The 19,102-nt window shown below is 40.0% G+C and overlaps 11 protein-coding genes across 11 annotated transcripts; 3 read left to right on the forward strand and 8 right to left on the reverse strand.

The window, feature by feature from the left end:
* Nucleotides 1–224: 224 nt before the first annotated feature.
* Nucleotides 225–624, reverse strand: JH06_4357 (putative ACN9 family protein; the record flags this gene model as incomplete). The annotated part of the gene is made up of 3 exons (XM_014672308.1): nucleotides 225–341; nucleotides 372–471; nucleotides 503–624. The coding sequence occupies 3 exons, from the start codon at nucleotides 622–624 to the stop codon at nucleotides 225–227; spliced, it is 339 nt and encodes a 112-aa protein (XP_014527794.1).
* Nucleotides 625–946: 322 nt separating this feature from the next.
* JH06_4356 (DNA repair and recombination protein RAD54B) lies at nucleotides 947–3,338 on the reverse strand (the record flags this gene model as incomplete). Its single annotated transcript, XM_014672307.1, has 8 exons — nucleotides 947–1,791; nucleotides 1,850–2,012; nucleotides 2,043–2,192; nucleotides 2,222–2,395; nucleotides 2,424–2,553; nucleotides 2,585–2,931; nucleotides 2,961–3,224; nucleotides 3,255–3,338. The coding sequence occupies 8 exons, from the start codon at nucleotides 3,336–3,338 to the stop codon at nucleotides 947–949; spliced, it is 2,157 nt and encodes a 718-aa protein (XP_014527793.1).
* Nucleotides 3,339–3,913: 575 nt separating this feature from the next.
* Nucleotides 3,914–5,070, reverse strand: JH06_4355 (RAN GTPase-activating protein 2-like protein; the record flags this gene model as incomplete). The annotated part of the gene is made up of 4 exons (XM_014672306.1): nucleotides 3,914–4,054; nucleotides 4,085–4,660; nucleotides 4,691–4,884; nucleotides 4,917–5,070. The coding sequence occupies 4 exons, from the start codon at nucleotides 5,068–5,070 to the stop codon at nucleotides 3,914–3,916; spliced, it is 1,065 nt and encodes a 354-aa protein (XP_014527792.1).
* Nucleotides 5,071–5,259: 189 nt separating this feature from the next.
* Nucleotides 5,260–6,010, reverse strand: JH06_4354 (HSP90-like protein; the record flags this gene model as incomplete). The annotated part of the gene is made up of 6 exons (XM_014672305.1): nucleotides 5,260–5,412; nucleotides 5,442–5,543; nucleotides 5,575–5,637; nucleotides 5,668–5,746; nucleotides 5,778–5,893; nucleotides 5,924–6,010. 6 exons carry the CDS (start codon nucleotides 6,008–6,010, stop codon nucleotides 5,260–5,262), a joined length of 600 nt encoding a protein of 199 aa, XP_014527791.1.
* A 331-nt stretch (nucleotides 6,011–6,341) lies between these two features.
* On the forward strand, nucleotides 6,342–6,901 carry JH06_4353 (60S ribosomal protein L23; the record flags this gene model as incomplete). Its single annotated transcript, XM_014672304.1, has 5 exons — nucleotides 6,342–6,360; nucleotides 6,394–6,546; nucleotides 6,581–6,640; nucleotides 6,675–6,746; nucleotides 6,777–6,901. The coding sequence occupies 5 exons, from the start codon at nucleotides 6,342–6,344 to the stop codon at nucleotides 6,899–6,901; spliced, it is 429 nt and encodes a 142-aa protein (XP_014527790.1).
* A 2,592-nt stretch (nucleotides 6,902–9,493) lies between these two features.
* On the forward strand, nucleotides 9,494–9,886 carry JH06_4352 (50S ribosomal protein L40; the record flags this gene model as incomplete). The annotated part of the gene is made up of 2 exons (XM_014672303.1): nucleotides 9,494–9,521; nucleotides 9,558–9,886. The coding sequence occupies 2 exons, from the start codon at nucleotides 9,494–9,496 to the stop codon at nucleotides 9,884–9,886; spliced, it is 357 nt and encodes a 118-aa protein (XP_014527789.1).
* A 368-nt stretch (nucleotides 9,887–10,254) lies between these two features.
* JH06_2782 (protein-s-isoprenylcysteine) lies at nucleotides 10,255–12,522 on the reverse strand (the record flags this gene model as incomplete). Its single annotated transcript, XM_014672292.1, is given in 13 exon segments — nucleotides 10,255–10,305; nucleotides 10,325–10,600; nucleotides 10,681–10,897; nucleotides 10,928–11,089; nucleotides 11,120–11,207; nucleotides 11,240–11,336; nucleotides 11,351–11,368; nucleotides 11,388–11,487; nucleotides 11,531–11,723; nucleotides 11,745–11,828; nucleotides 11,859–12,036; nucleotides 12,067–12,139; nucleotides 12,176–12,522. The coding sequence occupies 13 exon segments, from the start codon at nucleotides 12,520–12,522 to the stop codon at nucleotides 10,255–10,257; spliced, it is 1,884 nt and encodes a 627-aa protein (XP_014527778.1).
* A 1,020-nt stretch (nucleotides 12,523–13,542) lies between these two features.
* On the reverse strand, nucleotides 13,543–14,813 carry JH06_2783 (hypothetical protein; the record flags this gene model as incomplete). The annotated part of the gene is made up of 4 exons (XM_014672293.1): nucleotides 13,543–13,944; nucleotides 13,974–14,423; nucleotides 14,455–14,651; nucleotides 14,684–14,813. The coding sequence occupies 4 exons, from the start codon at nucleotides 14,811–14,813 to the stop codon at nucleotides 13,543–13,545; spliced, it is 1,179 nt and encodes a 392-aa protein (XP_014527779.1).
* Nucleotides 14,814–15,280: 467 nt separating this feature from the next.
* On the forward strand, nucleotides 15,281–15,918 carry JH06_2784 (hypothetical protein; the record flags this gene model as incomplete). Its single annotated transcript, XM_014672294.1, has 5 exons — nucleotides 15,281–15,442; nucleotides 15,472–15,609; nucleotides 15,641–15,769; nucleotides 15,798–15,858; nucleotides 15,890–15,918. 5 exons carry the CDS (start codon nucleotides 15,281–15,283, stop codon nucleotides 15,916–15,918), a joined length of 519 nt encoding a protein of 172 aa, XP_014527780.1.
* An 8-nt stretch (nucleotides 15,919–15,926) lies between these two features.
* Nucleotides 15,927–17,348, reverse strand: JH06_2785 (hypothetical protein; the record flags this gene model as incomplete). The annotated part of the gene is given in 6 exon segments (XM_014672295.1): nucleotides 15,927–15,967; nucleotides 15,997–16,086; nucleotides 16,117–16,188; nucleotides 16,219–16,454; nucleotides 16,469–16,488; nucleotides 16,533–17,348. The coding sequence occupies 6 exon segments, from the start codon at nucleotides 17,346–17,348 to the stop codon at nucleotides 15,927–15,929; spliced, it is 1,275 nt and encodes a 424-aa protein (XP_014527781.1).
* Nucleotides 17,349–17,949: 601 nt separating this feature from the next.
* On the reverse strand, nucleotides 17,950–18,955 carry JH06_2786 (AGC protein kinase; the record flags this gene model as incomplete). The annotated part of the gene is made up of 4 exons (XM_014672296.1): nucleotides 17,950–18,525; nucleotides 18,556–18,630; nucleotides 18,662–18,715; nucleotides 18,746–18,955. The coding sequence occupies 4 exons, from the start codon at nucleotides 18,953–18,955 to the stop codon at nucleotides 17,950–17,952; spliced, it is 915 nt and encodes a 304-aa protein (XP_014527782.1).
* Between the last annotated feature and the right edge of the window lie 147 nt (nucleotides 18,956–19,102).

Raw genomic sequence — 19,102 nt, forward strand, 5'->3', positions numbered from 1 at the left:
AGAAATGATACGCTGCATTTCCTTGTACTTATGAAGAAATCGATAAGGAGAATCGGGAGGAAATCCTTCCGAAAAGGGGCTGGATCGAGAAGGAGAAGAATTATGGATTCTATTCTTGCCACTATTCAGAAGGATTTTGCATCTATCTCGTTTTTGTTTATCGTACATTCAAATTCATGAATTCTATGTCCATACAAACAATTAATCTACCATAAAGTGAACGACTAATTCTTGTTTTCTTTGTCAAAGATGTGCTTCGCTTCTTCCTCTAAATTCTGAAATTGTTCTTTCTGTGAATCATTCAGCAATGCTTTATCTTCTTCTGTTAGGTCCTTCCCCACCTATGACTCATTCTCTTCTTTCATTTTAACATGCTGATCACTTGCCAAATCTTTATAATATGCCTCCCATTCATACAAGAAGGGGTTCATGAACTGTGGTTTGGCATTGAGTGTCTTCTTAAACTCCTGTCTAGTTCATTATAATTTCTGTATAACTTTACTTTACGAACAAATTCCCCAAAACTCGCATTTCGAATGGTAACTTCTTCTCATGAACCCGAAGAATCCTTCGATAAAGTGAAAAGAACTGGCGCTGTTTATCAGTTAATTGAGTAGGAGGCATTCCGATGAATAGCTTTGATAAAACGAATGAGTCTCTTCTTTAAGTAGTATTCCAATGAAATGCCACATCTGCGTGAATGGCCGAATTGGTAAAAACATCTCTGAATGAAGCAACCATCTGGAGTTCGATTCCTATAGGATTCTCTTTCTTATATCAAATAAACACTTCATTCTAATTTGAATTCATCATCGCTGAGGTTCAAAGTGTTGAGTGGGTTCTCCTTCTCTTCAGAATTATTAGTTCCTTCATTGCCAGTCTCTTGTTCATTCGTACATGCCTCTATCTCTGTTGTAACATAGTTAAATAGTTGAGGATCTACGTATCAATGCTTTTCTCTTCTTCTACCCTTTTGGACAACCTCTCGCAGCAAAGGATCATCAACAATTGATGAGGAATCAACATATTTCCTCCATACTTGGTCCTCATCCTCAATCACCCGCTTCTTTGTCTTATCCCGCTTCTTCTTATTCATCAACTCATATGTCTGACAAGGAACATCCTTCAATCGGAAGATTTCCCTCAACTCATCTTTATCAAGTTTTCCCTCTCCAACGGAGAAGTGGTCTACTGCTACATCTGCAATGTCCTTTTTGATCAGTTGACGTTGCAAAATGACCTCTTCAATCGACCCTGATAAGAACAACCGATACACAAAGACAGAGCGAGTCTGACCAAATCGCCAACTGCGCGCAATCGACTGAGCATCTATTGCAGGATTCCAGGCAGGTTCAATCATAACAACACGTGAAGCTCCAGTGATGTTTAAGCCTACTCCTCCTGCACGTGCTGAGAGAATGAAAATACGCTTGGAGGTGAAACGAGAATTGAACGAGTTCACAATGGACTGACGTTGGGTGACTTCGGTGCTTCCATCGAGACGAAAGTATCCCCAATTATGCGCATCACAAATTCGACAGAAATAGTCCATAATTTGTGTATAGGATGAGATCACAAGAATCAATTCGTCTGTCGTCTGTAGTATGGCTTGAATGATCCGTTGAATGGCGTCCACCTTTGGGCTAACTTGAGTGGAATCCGTGTCATAGTCTTCAGGATAGCATTCCTCCAGTGGCTGGAGAACAGTGTTGGACGTGATCGAGTCACGACAGAGAGAAGGATGAACGGATAACAAGCGCAAAGCGTGAACAAATGAAAGAGTCACTTGCCCTGCAGTACTGTGAAGGACACTTCACATGGATGTTCTTAGGATATTCGTTACCATTACTAACAAGAGACGAATGCTGAAGAGCGATCACTTGTTCATATAGAGTTTGTTGCAAGGGAGAGAGAGGACAGAAGATATACGATGTTACTTTGGGAGGCAAAGCAGAACGCAAAATCAAAGCTGTGGTTCGTCGAAGAATAAACTGTTCAGTGATCCTTGATAACTATGAGTAAACGAAATATGATATGATAACTTCGGCTGATCGCATTGTAGCAAGTTCTTTCTCTGCTTGAGAACATCCTTTCTTACGTCCTGCTTCAATCGGCTTACAGAAGAGCTGACGAAACGATGTCAGAGATGCAAAGATTCCTGGGTTCACAAATTCAGATAAGGCAAATAGTTCCTTGAATAGAAGCAACAATTAGATCGTACCTCCATATCATTCTGAATAGGAGTGCCTGACAACAATACACGACGTTTGGAAGGGAACTGCATTAGACTGTCGATTGTAGCGTTTCCTTGCGACGATTTGAGACGGTGGCCCTCGTCACATATAAGTAGACCTGCTTTGCTTCCATTAATCTGATCAGCAAATTTTCGATACATCTACATTGGAATGGTTTGCTGATATTACCTCATATGATATGATAAGAACCACTCGCTTAAGACTACTTTGCAGAACAAATTCGTGAATCTTCTCTTCTGCTTTTGATCCCTTCTCTTTCAATACAATACAACGAACCTTATCACGTCCTAACCATTTTCTATTCATTAATCTCTCCATGTTCAACAGACATGAATTCATTACCCCAATTATCGACCAGAGACGATGGACAGGTAACAACAGCACTGGTAATAAGTGGTGCTGACCATGGAGATTGCGTTAACGATGTAAATATCAGAGAAATTGCAGTGAGCGTCTTACCGAGACCCATTTCATCTGCTAAAATGCATCCATTCCCGTGATTTTCGGTTAACCCATTAATACAATTATATAGAAACACAAGTCCTTCTTTCTGATGCGGTTTCATCTTCTGGTTTAGTATTGGATCCAACAGAACCGGAGCAGTCGTATTGCCTTTGCTGTCTACAAACGAAGCTTGAATCACGAAACTGTCTTCTGTTTGCTTGTAGAGTCCCGTCTATATGTCAGTATAATGGGTAAAAATACGTAGACCTTCGGTCCGGTTGACAACGGTTCATCGTTTTTGGAGTGAAGCGTAAAGCGTCTGGAGGATACTGGTACAGAAGGAATAAGTGGTTTCTTTTCCACCTTCGTAGTATTCAGAAAGACACGACCCGAAATGTAGTCCTCCTCGGGAATCGATGTACCAATTTCACAGCACCACATTCCAAGATCAATTGTACATCCAACAACAAAATCAGAAGCATCATAAGTCTCGAGAGACTTACGAACTAACTTACCAGATGGATCCTATCAATCACTAGATGCAAACAATAATACGAATAGACTGAATGCCTTCTTGTCTACGAAGAGAATGCCATCCAAATAGGTCTTCTTCTTCTTTGGCCCTGATTTATAGTACATGGTACTACAATTCATCGTAGCATGAATAGGTACTTGAAACAATATCGTTTGTTCTCATCAGATGATACGTCAACAGATTTGATAGAAGTATTCGATTGAGGAGATTTAAATGGAGTTTTAAAGGACTTTGACTTCCCTGAAACAGGGTCAGTTGATTGCTGAGTCGATGGAGTCGGTATTAAGGTTTCTGGAGTTGATGTTGGAGTTGTTGATATCCCAGAAGAAGAACAAACGGGAGAAACAAACGCTCTCTTCAAGGTCTGTTCTCCTGTTGAGGGATGCAATGGCTGCATTCTCTTTAGACGAGAACGTAGCATCAGAACAAGCAATCAGAATGAAGATGAGATAATGACTAATTCCCGCCAAAAACTGGATCAAGTTAATAATTGGAGAACCACTTATTGACAATATGGTGAATCAAAGGTTCAAACAAACACTTATAATTGTCTGGGAAGTTCAGTCACCATCTGAATAACTCAGTCATCATCTGGATGAGAAAAAATCAATATACCTACTTGAAAAGCCCATATCCTCATCTAAAACCAAACATTTCAACGCTTCTCTTCTCGGTGTTGTCAAGGAATCAACATTTCGCCTATGGAAAGGATATAACCCATCTTCACAAGCAACTCCGCAGTCTCTTCATCAATATCGTTCTGCTTCAGAACGAGTTTCTTTAACTTTGGACAGCAGGTCTCAATAGCTTCCACTAATTGCTATCCATAAGTAATCAATTTCATTCATACACGACAACTCTCTGAGCCTAAGTAATTACCTCCAAGATCTAATTCTTCTAACTCACTCTGGGAAGGAAGAATGTCCACAAGTTGCTGAAGTGCCTCCGTAGACATGCAATTGAGAGATAGATCAATCACTCGTAAGTTGAGCTCCTGAGAAACGATAGTACGGAGTAATGGAATTAGACCATCCTCTTCAATGAGGAGATCTGCCAGAACTAGTTCCTTCAAATCCTTCATACACTCAAGAACTTTCGAAAGGAACTTGCCTCCATCTTCGCCGAAATAGTTATCCTTGAATTCAAGACGACGCATTTTCGGACAGTTCAGAAGGGCCTCACTAAGAGCTCTTGCTCCTTTCTCATTGGAACGATTGGATGCCCAACGGAAGACCTCCAAGTGGGGGCAAACGCTAATCACCGAAGCAATTTCGATGGCTCCCTCATCACCACTCATATTATTATACAACTCAAGACGTTTGAGATTCATAGGAGCTGTGTTCTTTGCATACTGACTAAGGACTCTACATGATTCCTTAGACATGCCAACATTATTCAGAATTAGGGTTTCCAGGTCCTTCTTTCCCTATTCATCAATTATGAAAACCAGAACAACCTCAATCAGACCCTTGCATGAAATAAAACCATTTGGTCCCAAAGCGTTATCGCTCAGATCCAGATACTTGAGGTGAAGGTCCTTAATTCCATCTGCAAAAGCCTCGAATGTCTGTTGAGCGTCATCAAAAGGAAGACCTGAAAGTGTGTCTGAAAGATCCAGATATTCCAATTGAGTTGCTTCAGAAAGAGCATCTAGAGCTAGTTCCCGAAATACATATATCTACCTCCAATAACACGAGCAACTTCAGGAGAATATGTCTTTGTTTTAAAAATAACCTTCTTCAATGTAGAAGCGTTTTCCTTAATCGTTGCAGCGATCTCTTTAGCCTTCTCCAGACTTACCATCTCGCGTGCTCCAGTCAAATCATACACTTCCATAGGGTATTGGACTCGTGACAACAGAATAGTTGGTTTTGGTCGCCTGACAAAAAACGGGAGGATAATGGTTTGAATTTTCAGTTATTGTTTCTATGGAACTAGTGAATTGGAAAGAAAGTCTTTTACATTTCAAGATGTAGCTAGTTAAGAATGAGCTTATAAGAACAAAAGGACTATAAAATACAACCACTAAAAGCTCTTAAACTCATCAATCCAAGAATTGAGCAATTTCTCGATATTCTTCTTCGATGACTGGACAGCTGCCTTTGCCTTTGTATGGAATTCATCACTCTTGTTAGCCTTGAAGGACCATTCATAGTCACCGCAAGAAGTATCCGAAAACTAGATGTCAAAGGGAAATACAGAAGTACGTCATCAATACACACATACCCAGTTGCTGGCTCATCTTCATCATCCTTTTCTGCATTCCATTTGACCTTCAAAGTAAAATCAAAGCCAGGTCTCTTCTTTCCCTACAAATTATCCAACTTCGCAATTTCAAACCTTTGAGAAAACAAAAGTGGCTTGTCCATCACACTTTTCCACATCAGTGAAGGTGATAGAGAACTACACTAAACGACTCATAGGATACTTTACTCCATTTTGGACAAAAGAGGCAGATTTAAAGAGCTCAGGAATTCGTTCTTTTGCCCATTTTGATAAATCATGTTCCTCCCTGTTCCTAAAGGACTTCCAGCAACTCTTACCACGTTCCTGCCTTATTCCATGCAGAAAGAGTGACTCCTTTCGAAGGAGCAGCTTCCACAGGAGAAGTCCCTTCTAATTTGGTTGGTGAAATGTCCACTCCGAGTCTTTCAAGTTCCTTTTTGTCAGTCTAGGATAGAAAAGATACCTTCTTCGATGCACTAATCTGTTTGCTCCACTTATAATAGTCAGAATCAATTGGCTTCGTATCGTTTTTTTCTTCTGTAGCAGACATAGTCACTCCCTGTACGAGTTTAATCTGCCCAAAATAGTCGCAGTTTTCGAGAATGTTCCTTAGCAAATTGCTTGGCTAACTGCCTCCTTGAGTCCAAAGGAGAGTATCTGTGGAAACGAATAACATAGATGAGAACAAACGGTCTAGAAAACATGACAGTCCATATATTTCAATTCTGTGAACCCACATTTCTGACAAGAATTATAGTTGATAGGAAATGCGTAACACAAAAAAGAAGTGTTCTCTACTAAGAAAAGAGGTTATGAATCAAATCGTCCTGATTCTTGTAATTGGGTCGTTTGGGCCCATTATGTAGAATTGACTACAGAGAATGGCTGCTGCTAAACGTGGTAGGAAAAACGATTGAGCCAGTCATATTTTAGGACGTGGAGGTGCTACTGGAAACAAATTCCGAATGACTCTCGGTCTTCCTACTGGAGCCGTAATTAATTGTGCGGATAACACAGGCGCTAAGAATCTCTATGTTATTTCTGTTACACGTACTGGAGCTCGTCTGAACCGACTTCCTGCTGCTTGTACACTTCATATGTTGTCTTAGCTTATTTCTAGCTGCTGGAGATATGTTTATTGCTTCTGTGAAAAAAGGAAAGCCCGAACTCCGAAAGAAGGGTATGTTTTGCTTTCCAGTTTGTTGATTGTATAGTTATGCCTGCTGTTGTAGTGAGACAAAGAAAGAGTTGGAGAAGAAAGAACGGAGTTTATCTCTACTTTGAGGGTGATTGATAGTTGAATGAGTGATGACTAGATAACGCTGGTGTGATTGTGAATCCTAAGGGTGAGATGAAGGGATCAGGTATTACTGGACCCGTAGCTAAGGAGGCTGCCGATCTGTGGCCAAAGATTGCTTCTTCCGCTAGCTCCATCTGGTAAGAAGGAGTCTGCAGAAAGCCATTCCAGTTGTTTGTTCAAGAAACAGGATACATATTGGGAAGCATAGTTGCTTTGGCCATTTCAAGGAGTCCAATATCTTCATAGGAAGGTATTGATTCATTAAGAAGTTTCATTTCAGAAGATCCAAGAAGTAGTTTCAAAAGAATTCTGACACGATAATTTGTCCATTGCATACTTGATTGCTGTTCTACGATGGCCATTCTGCAGGCTTCCATAAGTTGGTTCAAAGCATTCTTCTGTGACATTGATAACATCTTCATAAGATTTCTAAAGAGTACAAGTATTGTCTTTTCAGTTGAAATATACTTCAGTCGATAGAAAGTTCCAAAGAATGACTCACATTGTGTTATCATAGTGGATTTATAGTAATTTACATTTGATGGTGTCTCTTTCATATCTTGAATTGTTTTGAATAACGACTTCAATTCGAATACAAACCGAACAATGACGGTTCCCGTATCAACTCTTCGTGGTGTATCACACAAAGATTTGATAAGCTTCTGGGAGATAGGGTGATCAGGAGAGAGTGAGGAGGCAAATAGATCTACTCCGACTGTGCTCATACATTCCCACTTCCATGGTTCTGGACATGAATAGAGAGCTAATTGCTCTTGTAGAGTCATGGAAGTAAGATTGTTCTGAGCTCGTATCTGGAGAGAAGTAGACCGATTCATACTATTGTTCTTCTTTGAGGTTTGTGGATGATGAAGAGGAGGAATTGGTGGAGTATGATGTTGAGTAGGAGGAAGAGGAATGGAAGGAGAAGGCTTAGAAGGAGTACGAGGAGAAGGAGAATGCTGAGGAAGAGGAATAGAAGGAGAAGGCTTAGGAGTAGGAGGAATAGAAGGAGAAGGCTTAGAAGGTTGAGGAAGAGAAATAGAAGAAGGCTGAGGAGGCTGTGAAATATGACACGGAGTTGAAAGCAATGGAGGAAGAGAAGGAGGTTGTTGAGGAGTAGGAGGAATCGGTACACATCTCTGCTGCTCTCGTCTTTTATTCTCACGCATAATCTTTCCTGCTTGTTCTTCCAGCTGATTATCCACATAACCCAAGACCAATTGACATACCACTCTTTCACTCATATACGCATTTACTCGTTCCAGATATTTTCCCAAACATTGTAAACGAGTCTCTCCTCCACTAGATAACCGGATCTCCTTTGCAGTCATCACATCTTGAGCGGTTTCATAGTAATGAAGAAGAACTACGGGACTTCCAGTATCAATACATACTTCTTTAATCACCTCGCGAATCTCATCATTCATCAAATCTCCATAATCCTTTTTCACATCATTTCGTAGATCTATACTTGATAATCTCAACAACCCATACGTTTAGGCAACTGAACACAATACCACTCTTTCATCATATCATCAGTCACACTATAACCTTGAAGCAACTCCATTGCTGTCTCCAATTTGGCTTCGAGATAATCATCTGCTTTCAAATTATAACTGTCTTCATAAAGACGTTTTGAAATATCTATATATCACAACAACAGATGAACATCACATGTCATGAGCTGTTTACGGATATATGACCTCAATAAGGCAGAGGCAACTGAACGACCTTTGGGATCAATTTTAGGAGTAATTTCAGATGTCAAAGCACTCAGATCTGGTAAGAATTCATCAATTGTGGTGGACGATGAAAGAGTCTGAACTGCTGTAATCAGATCCCTATCAAAATAGTAACTCCACTCCTTACTGTCACAATTAACCCAGTTTGCACTCTGCTGCGCAAGCAGATGGATGGATTCATTTGCGGATACTTTCAGTATCGCTTCAGCACAATCACATAATTCTCGAAAAGATCCAACAAAACACATTTGTGAAGCCTGGGTCAGAAGCATCTCGAGCAAACTGATATCTTTGATTAATGATTCTGTAAAACTATTCAATTCATATCGGTATTTGTTGCTCTTCAATACAAGAATCAGAGGGGCTAAAGTTGTTGTCAAACCGCGATTAAAACCATCAGAAAGAAACCTAGCAATCGTCTTGCAATGAGAAACCGGGAAAAAAGTAGAAAGATCCTCGGGTTGAACCAGTAGCTGGAGCTCATTCCCAACAATTCCAGATGCAATATTCAAAATATTCTTGGTGTCCTGAGTAGATAATACAACAAAAAACTGACGATATGCAGGGATCCGACGAATCTTACAATCCAGGCTCAGTCCGCACTCAGTCAGCTATTTAAATGATCACAGGAAATAGAAACGTACCACCTGATCGTCCATAAATAATAACTGAAGATAAACGGAGTCCATATTCCTATTAATTTGTTAATGGATCGTTATCAGATGGATTAGGACATGGTGGTAATGGTTTATTATGGGTATTGTCAGCATCTCATATGGTTCTTTTTCATACTGTTCTGATGTGGTATAAACCTCATTTACAATCGACTACAAGAGAGATTGACCTATTTTGTGTAACTGTTCATTAAGGATGATTGCACCAAATATTTGTTCTCCAATGAAAACACTTCAAGTCAATGGTTGAGCCAGACCACATCTAGAGTATCTATCGTAGGACCATTCCAATAGTACATGTAATTTCCTAGAAACTAATGCATATTCTCGTTGAAACTCTGAACGGTAAGCGATTGTACTTATTGTGTCTTATTCTTCTAGGAACCAGTGCTTTCTCTGTCGAACCTACCTCTACGGCCGCAGATATCAAGTCTATGGTTCAGGAGCAGGAGGGCATTGCTGTTGAGGCTCAGCGCATCGTCTTTTCGGGAAAGCAACTTGATGATTCCTGTATCCTTGCCGACTACAACGTACAGGATGACTCCACTCTGACTGTTGCTCTTCGTGTGCTTGGAGGTGGTAAGGTCCATGGTTCTCTGACTCGTGCTGGAAAGGTACGAAACCAGACTCCTAAGGTGGAGAAGCAGGAGAAGGGAAAGTCCCATGTGGGTCGTGCTAAGGTAGTGGTGAGTGGAATGACTGAGTTGTAGAAGAGAGAGCAGTACAACAGACGTTATGTGAATGTTGTGCTCGCTCCTGGTGCCAAGAGAGTGGGTCCCAACAACTTCGCTGCTCGTCAGGCTCGTATGGAGGCTGCTGCTAAGAAGGAGTAAAACGATTTGAGTTGCATGATGGAATACTCTTTTGGAGTGTTTGTATGAAACAAAACTAGGTTACAGTTCATCGTCATATTGGTCTTCCAGCCCATAGAGAGATGGTAATTCGAATTCCCAGTCCGCATCAACAAGTTCATGACGAGTCAAATACTCAATAGCATTCCGATATATATGCTCAGAGTTGTAGTAATAATATAGATGCGACGGAGAGAAACCAGTGTTATTGACTTCATAGTCAATGTTCAGATCCTTGTCAACAAAGAAAACACGCGGATAATATCGTTCTTTAGAATCTATTCATCACAAAAAAACTAAAGTAGAACCTGGATTCCATTTCTCATCTTCTGGCTCATCCTTCTCAGTTACAAGAATCATGACAAATCTTGAAGCCAGATCTTTCATCCGTTGATTTGTATTCATACTCTTTCCCAATTCCCTTCCTGCTCCTCCCCACGTTTGAACAATGAATACAATTCCCGGTAAATTCTTCTCCTTCATCTCTTTGGTACCATCTTCAAGGGATTTCCAGTTATAGTCCGTCCCCATGTCTAGTCCCATGGACGACATGAACAACAAGAATATAATGCACTACAGATCAGAGCTTTCAAAAAGGTATACACGAAGAATCATTCCAAGATTGGTATAAACAAACACAACTAGTTCTCAACTTTAGGAATAAAAGGAATAAAGATGTGCGTTTTCTCACGATAGGCTCGATAGTTAGGGAAGAAACTCAGCAACAGACTCTCTTCGTAGGGGATTCGTCTGTAAAAAAAGTACCATGACGCTAGAGCGTATGCAACGATACAAAGAGGATTATTAAGAAGGACTTGAGTACCGATGGAAAAGTAAAACCAGCCAGTATATGCTGGATGACGAAAGATACTACATATGAAAATGAACAGAGATGTAAACGAGTAGAGACCCGTTGTAATTAACTTGTGTTCCTCACTCTTCTGCACACGAATGCGATGGGCAAAATTCCTTCCTAACTGAATTTCACCAACTGCACGAAGCAGTCCACCACAAAGACAGAGGAAAAAACCAACCCAGAATGTGATGGTGTTGACGCGCAGACTAGACGTTACAAAGAATGACTAACAATACACTGGAATCAAAAAATACTCAATCCAGAACTCAGCCATACCTGTTATCATTGCAAACTCGTACTCTGGGCTCTGATTAACAAGATAGGCTAGAAGATAAAACAAAACTACCAATAAGTACAGTCAAAGCTTAGATCCTTTTCTCGATAAATAGCTGTCAAGATAAACTCACTCAGATGAAAAGCTGTCACAAAGACGACATACAACGACCAATTCATCTAAACACATTTACGTCAGGATAGAAAGAATACTGGCCATATTGTTTTCACTCCAAATAAAAGACAGATCACATTACCGAGAAAGAAAAGAAAGAAGAAGGAAAGAAGAACACCGCAGACTACAATCTTTGTCCACTCGGATTTGGCAAACCTGGACTTATCAACAAACATGAATGACACATCATGAAACAGACAGCCCCAATTCTTTCAGAATAAAAGGATTCGATGGAACAACACCATAGTATGTCAGCAACCACTCGGCAATGACATTTCTATCAGCAAACATATAGAGTAGATATTGAACAGAACACAAGACAGCAAGATATTCAATAAACCCTCTCCAGAAATGCATACGATGACAATGAGGATAGAAACGAAGTTGCGTCCCTATTTGTCAAAACAGTTAACTAGACCGACAGCCATCATCTTGGTAGTCAAAACAGACATTCTCTGCAGTTTGTTTAAGACACATCTCCATTGTCATCGTAACAGCTACGAATCAGAGTAGACATAAACAAACACATTTGCATTCTTCAATTCGACCTAGTAGAGTGAAAGCAAGAATTCCAAAGAAAGAAAAGAGTAAAAGCAGTACTTTGGAACAGTGATACTGAAAAGAATGGGATGGACCATAAATAGCCATTTCAATATATTCCATGATCATCATCAGATTAATTGGAATAGCATAGAGTCCGACTGCCTATAGGTGAAAGAATAGACCAAAGCTCACAAACTCATGTAGTAGAGGATACGATCCCATTTCAAATGCAGCTGTCATGACCATACCCACTGCAGAGAGGACACTAAATAAGAGGATAATCCATTGACAAAGCAAATACAAGTTTCGCTTCCAAGGGACTGGAATCGTTGATGCAAATTGTCGCATCACAGAATAGTAATCCCATGAAAAGACAATCCAAGGACCAAAGCCAATGAACGACCCAAGAAAGAACGACCACCATCCAAGTCCACTCCTAGTGACTTCTGACACATAAGCATACATACAACCACCTTGAAACTCATTAATGATTGGAGAAACAATTGCGGAAAAAAGAACCCCCACAGAAGCTCCATAGTAAGCGATAATCCCTCCATATACTTTCAATGCATTCCATAGATCCAAGGTCCAATTCTTAGTTTCGTTAGAATGGAATACATGGATGCTATCCACTCTTGATAACCTCATACTGATAAAATAGGATCATTTCAATCTACGGATATTGTTTTAGTGTATCTGCCGAATTCTTCCCAATTCTGGGAGACGAGTATTGATTTGTTTTTCGACTCCAGACAAGCTCTTCATCTATGAGTATTGGGAGTTGAAATGGTAGAAATCGGAAAGAAAGAACCGTTAAAAAAGCATAATAAGGGAAAGATTCGTGGAAACGGTCCTAAGGATAAACAAAAGAAGGCAGTCGTGAAGAAGTCAAGGGCGCGTTTGAAGGCATGTGACCCCTTTTCTGGAAAACAATATGATATGGAAACAAAAGAGGAAGTTAATCTTGAACCCGACAATAGCGAAATGGAAGACTATGTGGACAACGTAGATGACGATATTAGCACATATACATCGTTTAAGGAAAAACCAAAGTATCGACGAGATAGTAGGAAGGAGAGGTGTTTTAATCATGAATAGTCATTTTTGCTGAAGAACTAGATACAATGAAACAACAGAAGGAAGAAAAACGAGTGACTGTACCTTCTGTGAGAGTGATTGAAACAGGTTATGTGTAGGATCAGGACCGGCGACAACAGGGAGAGTCTCTACGTGAATACTATCGACGAATGAGGAAAGAAAAACATCAGATTCAAGTGGAAGAGATACGAAAAGCAAGGAAGACAAGTGATAAGAAGAAACGATATTTGGAGAAGAAGAAGTTGCTGAAGCAACAAAAGATGGAAGCAGAACGTACAGAAAGAGAGGAACGAGAAGAGGACATCAGACAGCATACTGTGAAGGGATATGCAGAGCAAGCAGAACGACCTCCACAACTGAATGAAATTATTGACAAGATGATAAAAAGTAACAAATCCTTTGAGCGAGAACAGCAGAGGCTCCGAAAAGAGAAGCCCAAGATCGATCGGAAGAAAGCTCTAGGACTTTGTCGGCAGAACATGAGTCGGTTTGATTACTCTCTTTGTTAGAAATAATCCAAGTGTTGAGAAGCAATTTCATAGAGTTTGCTTACAAACATATCAAGATATATCACATCATAGGCATCTCACCTCCATTCTGAACATTGATAACTAGATTTGACTCTTGAGGGACAGGATTGCCGACAAGAATAAGATTCCCACTCATCACATTATCAACCCCTTCATTCTTCATTGTAGAGGCAGGGAATTGTTCTTCAAATGGCTTGTCTTCCAACTTCGCTTCTTCTCCATAAGTAATTGTAAAGTCTTCTCCTCGTGGACGCTTTGCTGATGGAATGGTGATGTATCGCTTATGTGTCCGAGCACTTATTGATCTCTCTGATTTGAGATAAGCTCGAAGCTGAGCAACACGTTCAGGAGAGAAGTTTTCCTTCAAATAGTTGAAAGCAAGGAACTGACAATGCGAGCGTAATACATCAGCTGCCACATTGAGGGAATTATCAGTATTTTGCTAGAATGAATATCTATCAATTCACCTACTCGCATTGCTTCGTCAAACTTCTCTTGGAACACCCTTCGAATCTCATCATCTGGCTGAATCTGCTCGTTCAAAAAGTCTACTCGACGCTTGGTCACCATAGCTGCTTTCTGTGTCTCCAGTAAACGACGGAGATAAGGGAAAATGACACGATTACGTGTAGTAAGGCGCTGAGATAGATTGTTATCAGGGAACACAGAAATAGAGACGACTCCTGCTGCATCCGTTGAACTCTGAGCTCTTCCTTGCGATAACAAAACTCGAATCTCCTCAAGCTCAGGATCGTCCTCAAAGAGATATCCACGCTCGTAGAGCTTCAGAATTGTATCATAGTACAAATTCATGAACTGTGTGGATGTCACATCAAAACGATATTTACTGGACTGGTTAATGAGGGACTGAAGATACTGTTGGTGGGTCTCACTTCGGGCAATAACGTCGATTGCCGTGTTCTAGGAAATCAACAACCCCTTCCATACCCACTTTCACAACTGAACCAATATAACTTGTATGCTTCGGCATTTGAAACTTACAATCACAATCACTTCGCTTAGCTGTTTCCACCATAACATATCCAAGGACATCCTTCAGAGATGAATACAGACTGTCTGCAACTCGCGAGATCTTCAACTGCTGACCACGTCCAAAGTAATGGAGATCTGTGCTTATACCATTTATTGCTATGTGTGAGTCTCACAAAAAGAACTCATACAGTCATCTTCTCCGTCTCGGTTTGTGCGGTCACAAATGATGTTCAACATCTCCCTGCACACCTCGATAGCCTTCTGTGCCAGTGTCTCTGTGCTCACCTTTTCAGCCTTATATGTTTTCGGAATAGGCATCGCAAATCAAATTCAAAGAGTGAAAGAAAAAGCCAGAAATATAGGTAAGGGGTGGGAGAAATAATCGCAACAAATCCTGGCACTGCTTTCAATTATATCAGTAATACACCTAATATAATATAGAAATTGGGTCCTCTATGTATCTATCTAATGTCCCAATTAGATCTGGGGAAATACAACATGGATCCTAATAACAAATACATAAAGAGCTTTTTCAGTGAATCTGAATCCCACTATCAATGCTGCTATGACACATACTCTGTATCTTCTTGAGAGGTTAGTATTTCACCGTCTATTCTTTATTTGGCATTCTTCGTCCCATCGATGGCCTAGATCCCGAATCGATTGATCCAATACCGAAATCGGGACTATTTTGTGATTGTTATTTCTTCTTATGCAGGATCCGTCCGCTAATCAATCACTACTAATGGACCAGCAAGAAATGCATGAAGTTAGTCTTGTTCTTTATGAGTAGCGAAGAGAGCAACGAGTCTATGAATGTTGGAGTTCAAGAAATTGGAGGACGATACTTTCTCGAGATGGATAATAATCTTCTGAGTCTGGAAGAATTGTCCAAGTACCGTAAGGTCTTCATTGCTAATAATCTGTTCTATATTTATATCTATATGGTAGAATTGGTTGTTGAGTAATATGATAGGGTCTGAGTGTATTGATTCTAGTCAATTCGTTTTTCCTTTCGTTAGTACATGTGATTATATCTGGTGTTCTCAATTTTTTAAGTGGCATCATTATTTATTACTCATTTCGGAGTAAATCAACTCATTATTCAGTCTATGTATGAATTGGTGCCATATATTATGTTATAGGCGTGCACCGGACTCATTGTTGGTGTTTTGTCGTGTGGAATAATCATCTTCACTCTGAATACGAATGGAAAAAGTCCCATATTCTATGTCACAATTCTTTTAGAGTGTATTATTGAGTTCTTTGTTCTTGTATGTTTGGGATGTGACTTTGATCTAGATGATGCTCTCCTTTATCTTAACAAGAATACAAACGATTCTACGTATTGTCCCAACGTATTGTAGGTATTTTTTCTATTCTATGAGATGTAGTGTACACTGAATTGTTCAGTCTTTGTTAACAAACACTTTACTTTGACTGGATAAGCTTTTCCAACTGCTTACTGCACGCTACAAATAATGATCAATCTCTAATTTACGTTGTATTATCTTCTTCTCTTTCAAATTACCTAAAAAGGGATTTGCAGGATTGAGCGTATCGATATCCAGATTCGTCAGTTTGGGCACATCTACACATCATCATTCTTTCATCTCCTCACTGTCAATTTCAATCTGAGTACAATTATTTAGACATTTTCCACGAACAATCCATTGTTTCAAGGAGGGTAGATCTACTTGTCATTTCTCTAGTTTTGTATTACTGATCAACTGGAGTAGCACAGAGAAATTCAAACAATCATCACCCAATACCAGAGTCTCGAGTTCAGGCATGTCTTCGATTACAGCATTATTGGCATAGCGGAAACAGAAGTTCCCAATGACTAATCGTTTCAATTCATAAAATCCACGCAATTCCATTGACCTGCATCCGAAGAAGTTGTTTCCTGGAGCTCCTTCAGTTCCGATGGAGCTTTCACTTAATAGAAGTTCACGAAGACTAATCAAATCTACTTGTCACCCATCTTTGGAACCTACACTCCATACGAACTTCTGAGAATTCAAAAAACGATCCTACGTCAATAGAAATGGATTCCAAACGAGGACAGTTTATAATTTCGCAATAACGATTCTCTCTTTCAATCAATTCACTGATTCTAGGAGGAATGACTGGTGCGTGGAGATTTGTGAAACTATACTTTCCGATCTTCACGGTAATCAAATCACGGAGATACCGTAATCCGAATGACTTCACATTCTGACAGCAATTATCTCCAATCACAAGGGAACGCAGACGGCGGCATTCGTAAAGATCCATCGACACAATCTCATTCAAGGAGTTGTCTGCGATTGTGATCGTCTCTGTTAGTGTGCTCAGCAGGTCAATATGTTCAAAACGGGAAATAAACACATCTGTTGAAATCAGCTCATCCTCCAAATATAATCCAGCTACTTCGAGTTCACCATGACGATTGTATGTTTTCCCTTCTCCATGGCGAACATCACGACACCAAAGACCATCATAAGAAACAGTGAGTGGTAGCACATTTGGATAATAACTGACACCATATCCCTCACGACCTCCACGAATGAATGTACCTTTATAAATAAGGTTATTGTCGGCGTCATAGATACACCCTTCACCACAAGGTTCACCATCAACCGTCTCTCCTTCCCAATGACTTCCATCTTCACCATCCACAATTCCAGGCACAGCATTAGCTGAAGACATAATAGACTCGTCAATAGGCTCATTATCTTTAAACTGCATTCTCCGAATCACTCGTTTTGTGATTCTATCATAAATAAAACCATCTCCATTTTTCATTCCATTCTTCCATGACGTTACCAACACTTCATTTCGATGTTCACCATCATACAATGCTCTTCCCATTCCCTCCTTTTTGAAATTAACTAGTCGAGTTTGATATCGTTCAACTTCATACTGCGAAGGATATGCTACAGTCTGACTGCGAAACAGACTTCCTTCTATTATTGAGCTTATCCACAATTAATTCGCCTACCCATTGTATTAGTATAAGGAATGATATTATATGTAAAGGATTTATGTAGGTTATTAGTCGTTTAATAGTTATAAATAACTTTACATACTATCTTGATAATTAGAAAACAAACATCTGGGAATCAACCAAAAAGATAATGAATGTTATGAAGAGAATCCATTGAGATAGTCATATTGAAGGCAACCCTCCATGAGTTACCTCACTCTCTGGATTCTCCGTCTTCTCGTAAAGGATGTTCTCCTCACCATTAGATTCTGTTTTCTTGCAACATTCAAATTCTTTGAATTCTTCTCCAATAAAGGTAAAATGTTTCACAGGATGACCTCTGATATTGGAATACAAATGTTGAAGTTGATCTAGCGGGAACTGGGTATACATCTGTAAGAAGTACTTCGTATCAATATCTGAATCAAACTGGAGATGCAGCGGAGGTTCAATTTCGCCTCGTTCTAATGCATACCAATCGATTTTCTAGATGTCACCCATATTGGTGTTTGGAACCTTGAAAAAAGGATGCTGCTTCAATTTTGCCACACCACCAATCTGCGTGAATGTTGCTTTTTCTGCTCCTAACCGTTTCGATACATCACGTTCCAGAAGGCCTCGTAATAAAGAATGAAGGTCCTTCGAGAGGAATGGTGGGAGTTTCAGCTTGCTTCGCATGATCATATCAAGCATCTTTTTGCGACTATTGCAAACAAATGGAGGATTACCTGAAGTCATCTCATACAGTAAACAACCAACTGACCACCAATCTACTGCCTTTCCATAAGGAGCACTCTGAGCAATCACTTCAGGTGCCATGTAATCATATGTACCACAAACCCGATTGTCGTACATATCATTATCAGGATCAGGAGATGCTTCAGGAGAGGAACAAGGAACATTTTGCATTCGGTCATAACATACCCCAAGATCACACACGACAACATGACCAGTTGAGGAAATAAGGATATTCTCGGGTTTGATATCTCGATGAATGATTCCAGCCTTATGAAGACTCTCAATTGCCAGGATCACTTCCGCAATGTAGAAACGAGCGGAATCCTAATTCTAACTGCGATATTCATTAGTAACCTCATCAAAGAACCCTCTGTCAAGAATATGCTTGAATAGTTCTCCTCCCTGACAAAAGTCCATGATCAAGTACAGCTAATCGGAAACACCAATTCGTATTCTATACATTTTCTGCAGTCTGAAACGAGCAATACAGATTCACGATAAAAGGATTCTTTAACTAGAAGTGACAATCGAAGAGCAATCTGACCCTTGCCATCACACGACGTTCATGTACAGCACTGTCTAGTGCCGTTTGAGACTGGAACACAACTTTGTCAAGCACTTTCATAGCATAGACACGCTGATTCAGTAGGCAACGAACAAGGATCACTCTTGCTGTAGCACCTTTCCCAAGTAGACTAATCATTTCAAAGTGTTGCGGTCCAAGAGAGGTATCATCTCCCACTTGATCCTTCATTGAAAGAAATGTTTCTGTTACCACCTTTGCGCCAATCCCATCCACTGATTCAATAAGATCTTGGATGGTACATCCTGATTCATGAGTACCTAGAATAGTGATGTACGTTTTCCTTTCTTCGTTGTACACTCTTTGGGATCCTTTTTG

This window comes from Blastocystis sp. subtype 4 (assembly GCF_000743755.1).
Source record: "Blastocystis sp. subtype 4 strain WR1 chromosome Unknown seqid_0101, whole genome shotgun sequence".
NCBI classification, from domain to species: Eukaryota; class Bigyra; order Opalinata; family Blastocystidae; genus Blastocystis; species Blastocystis sp. subtype 4.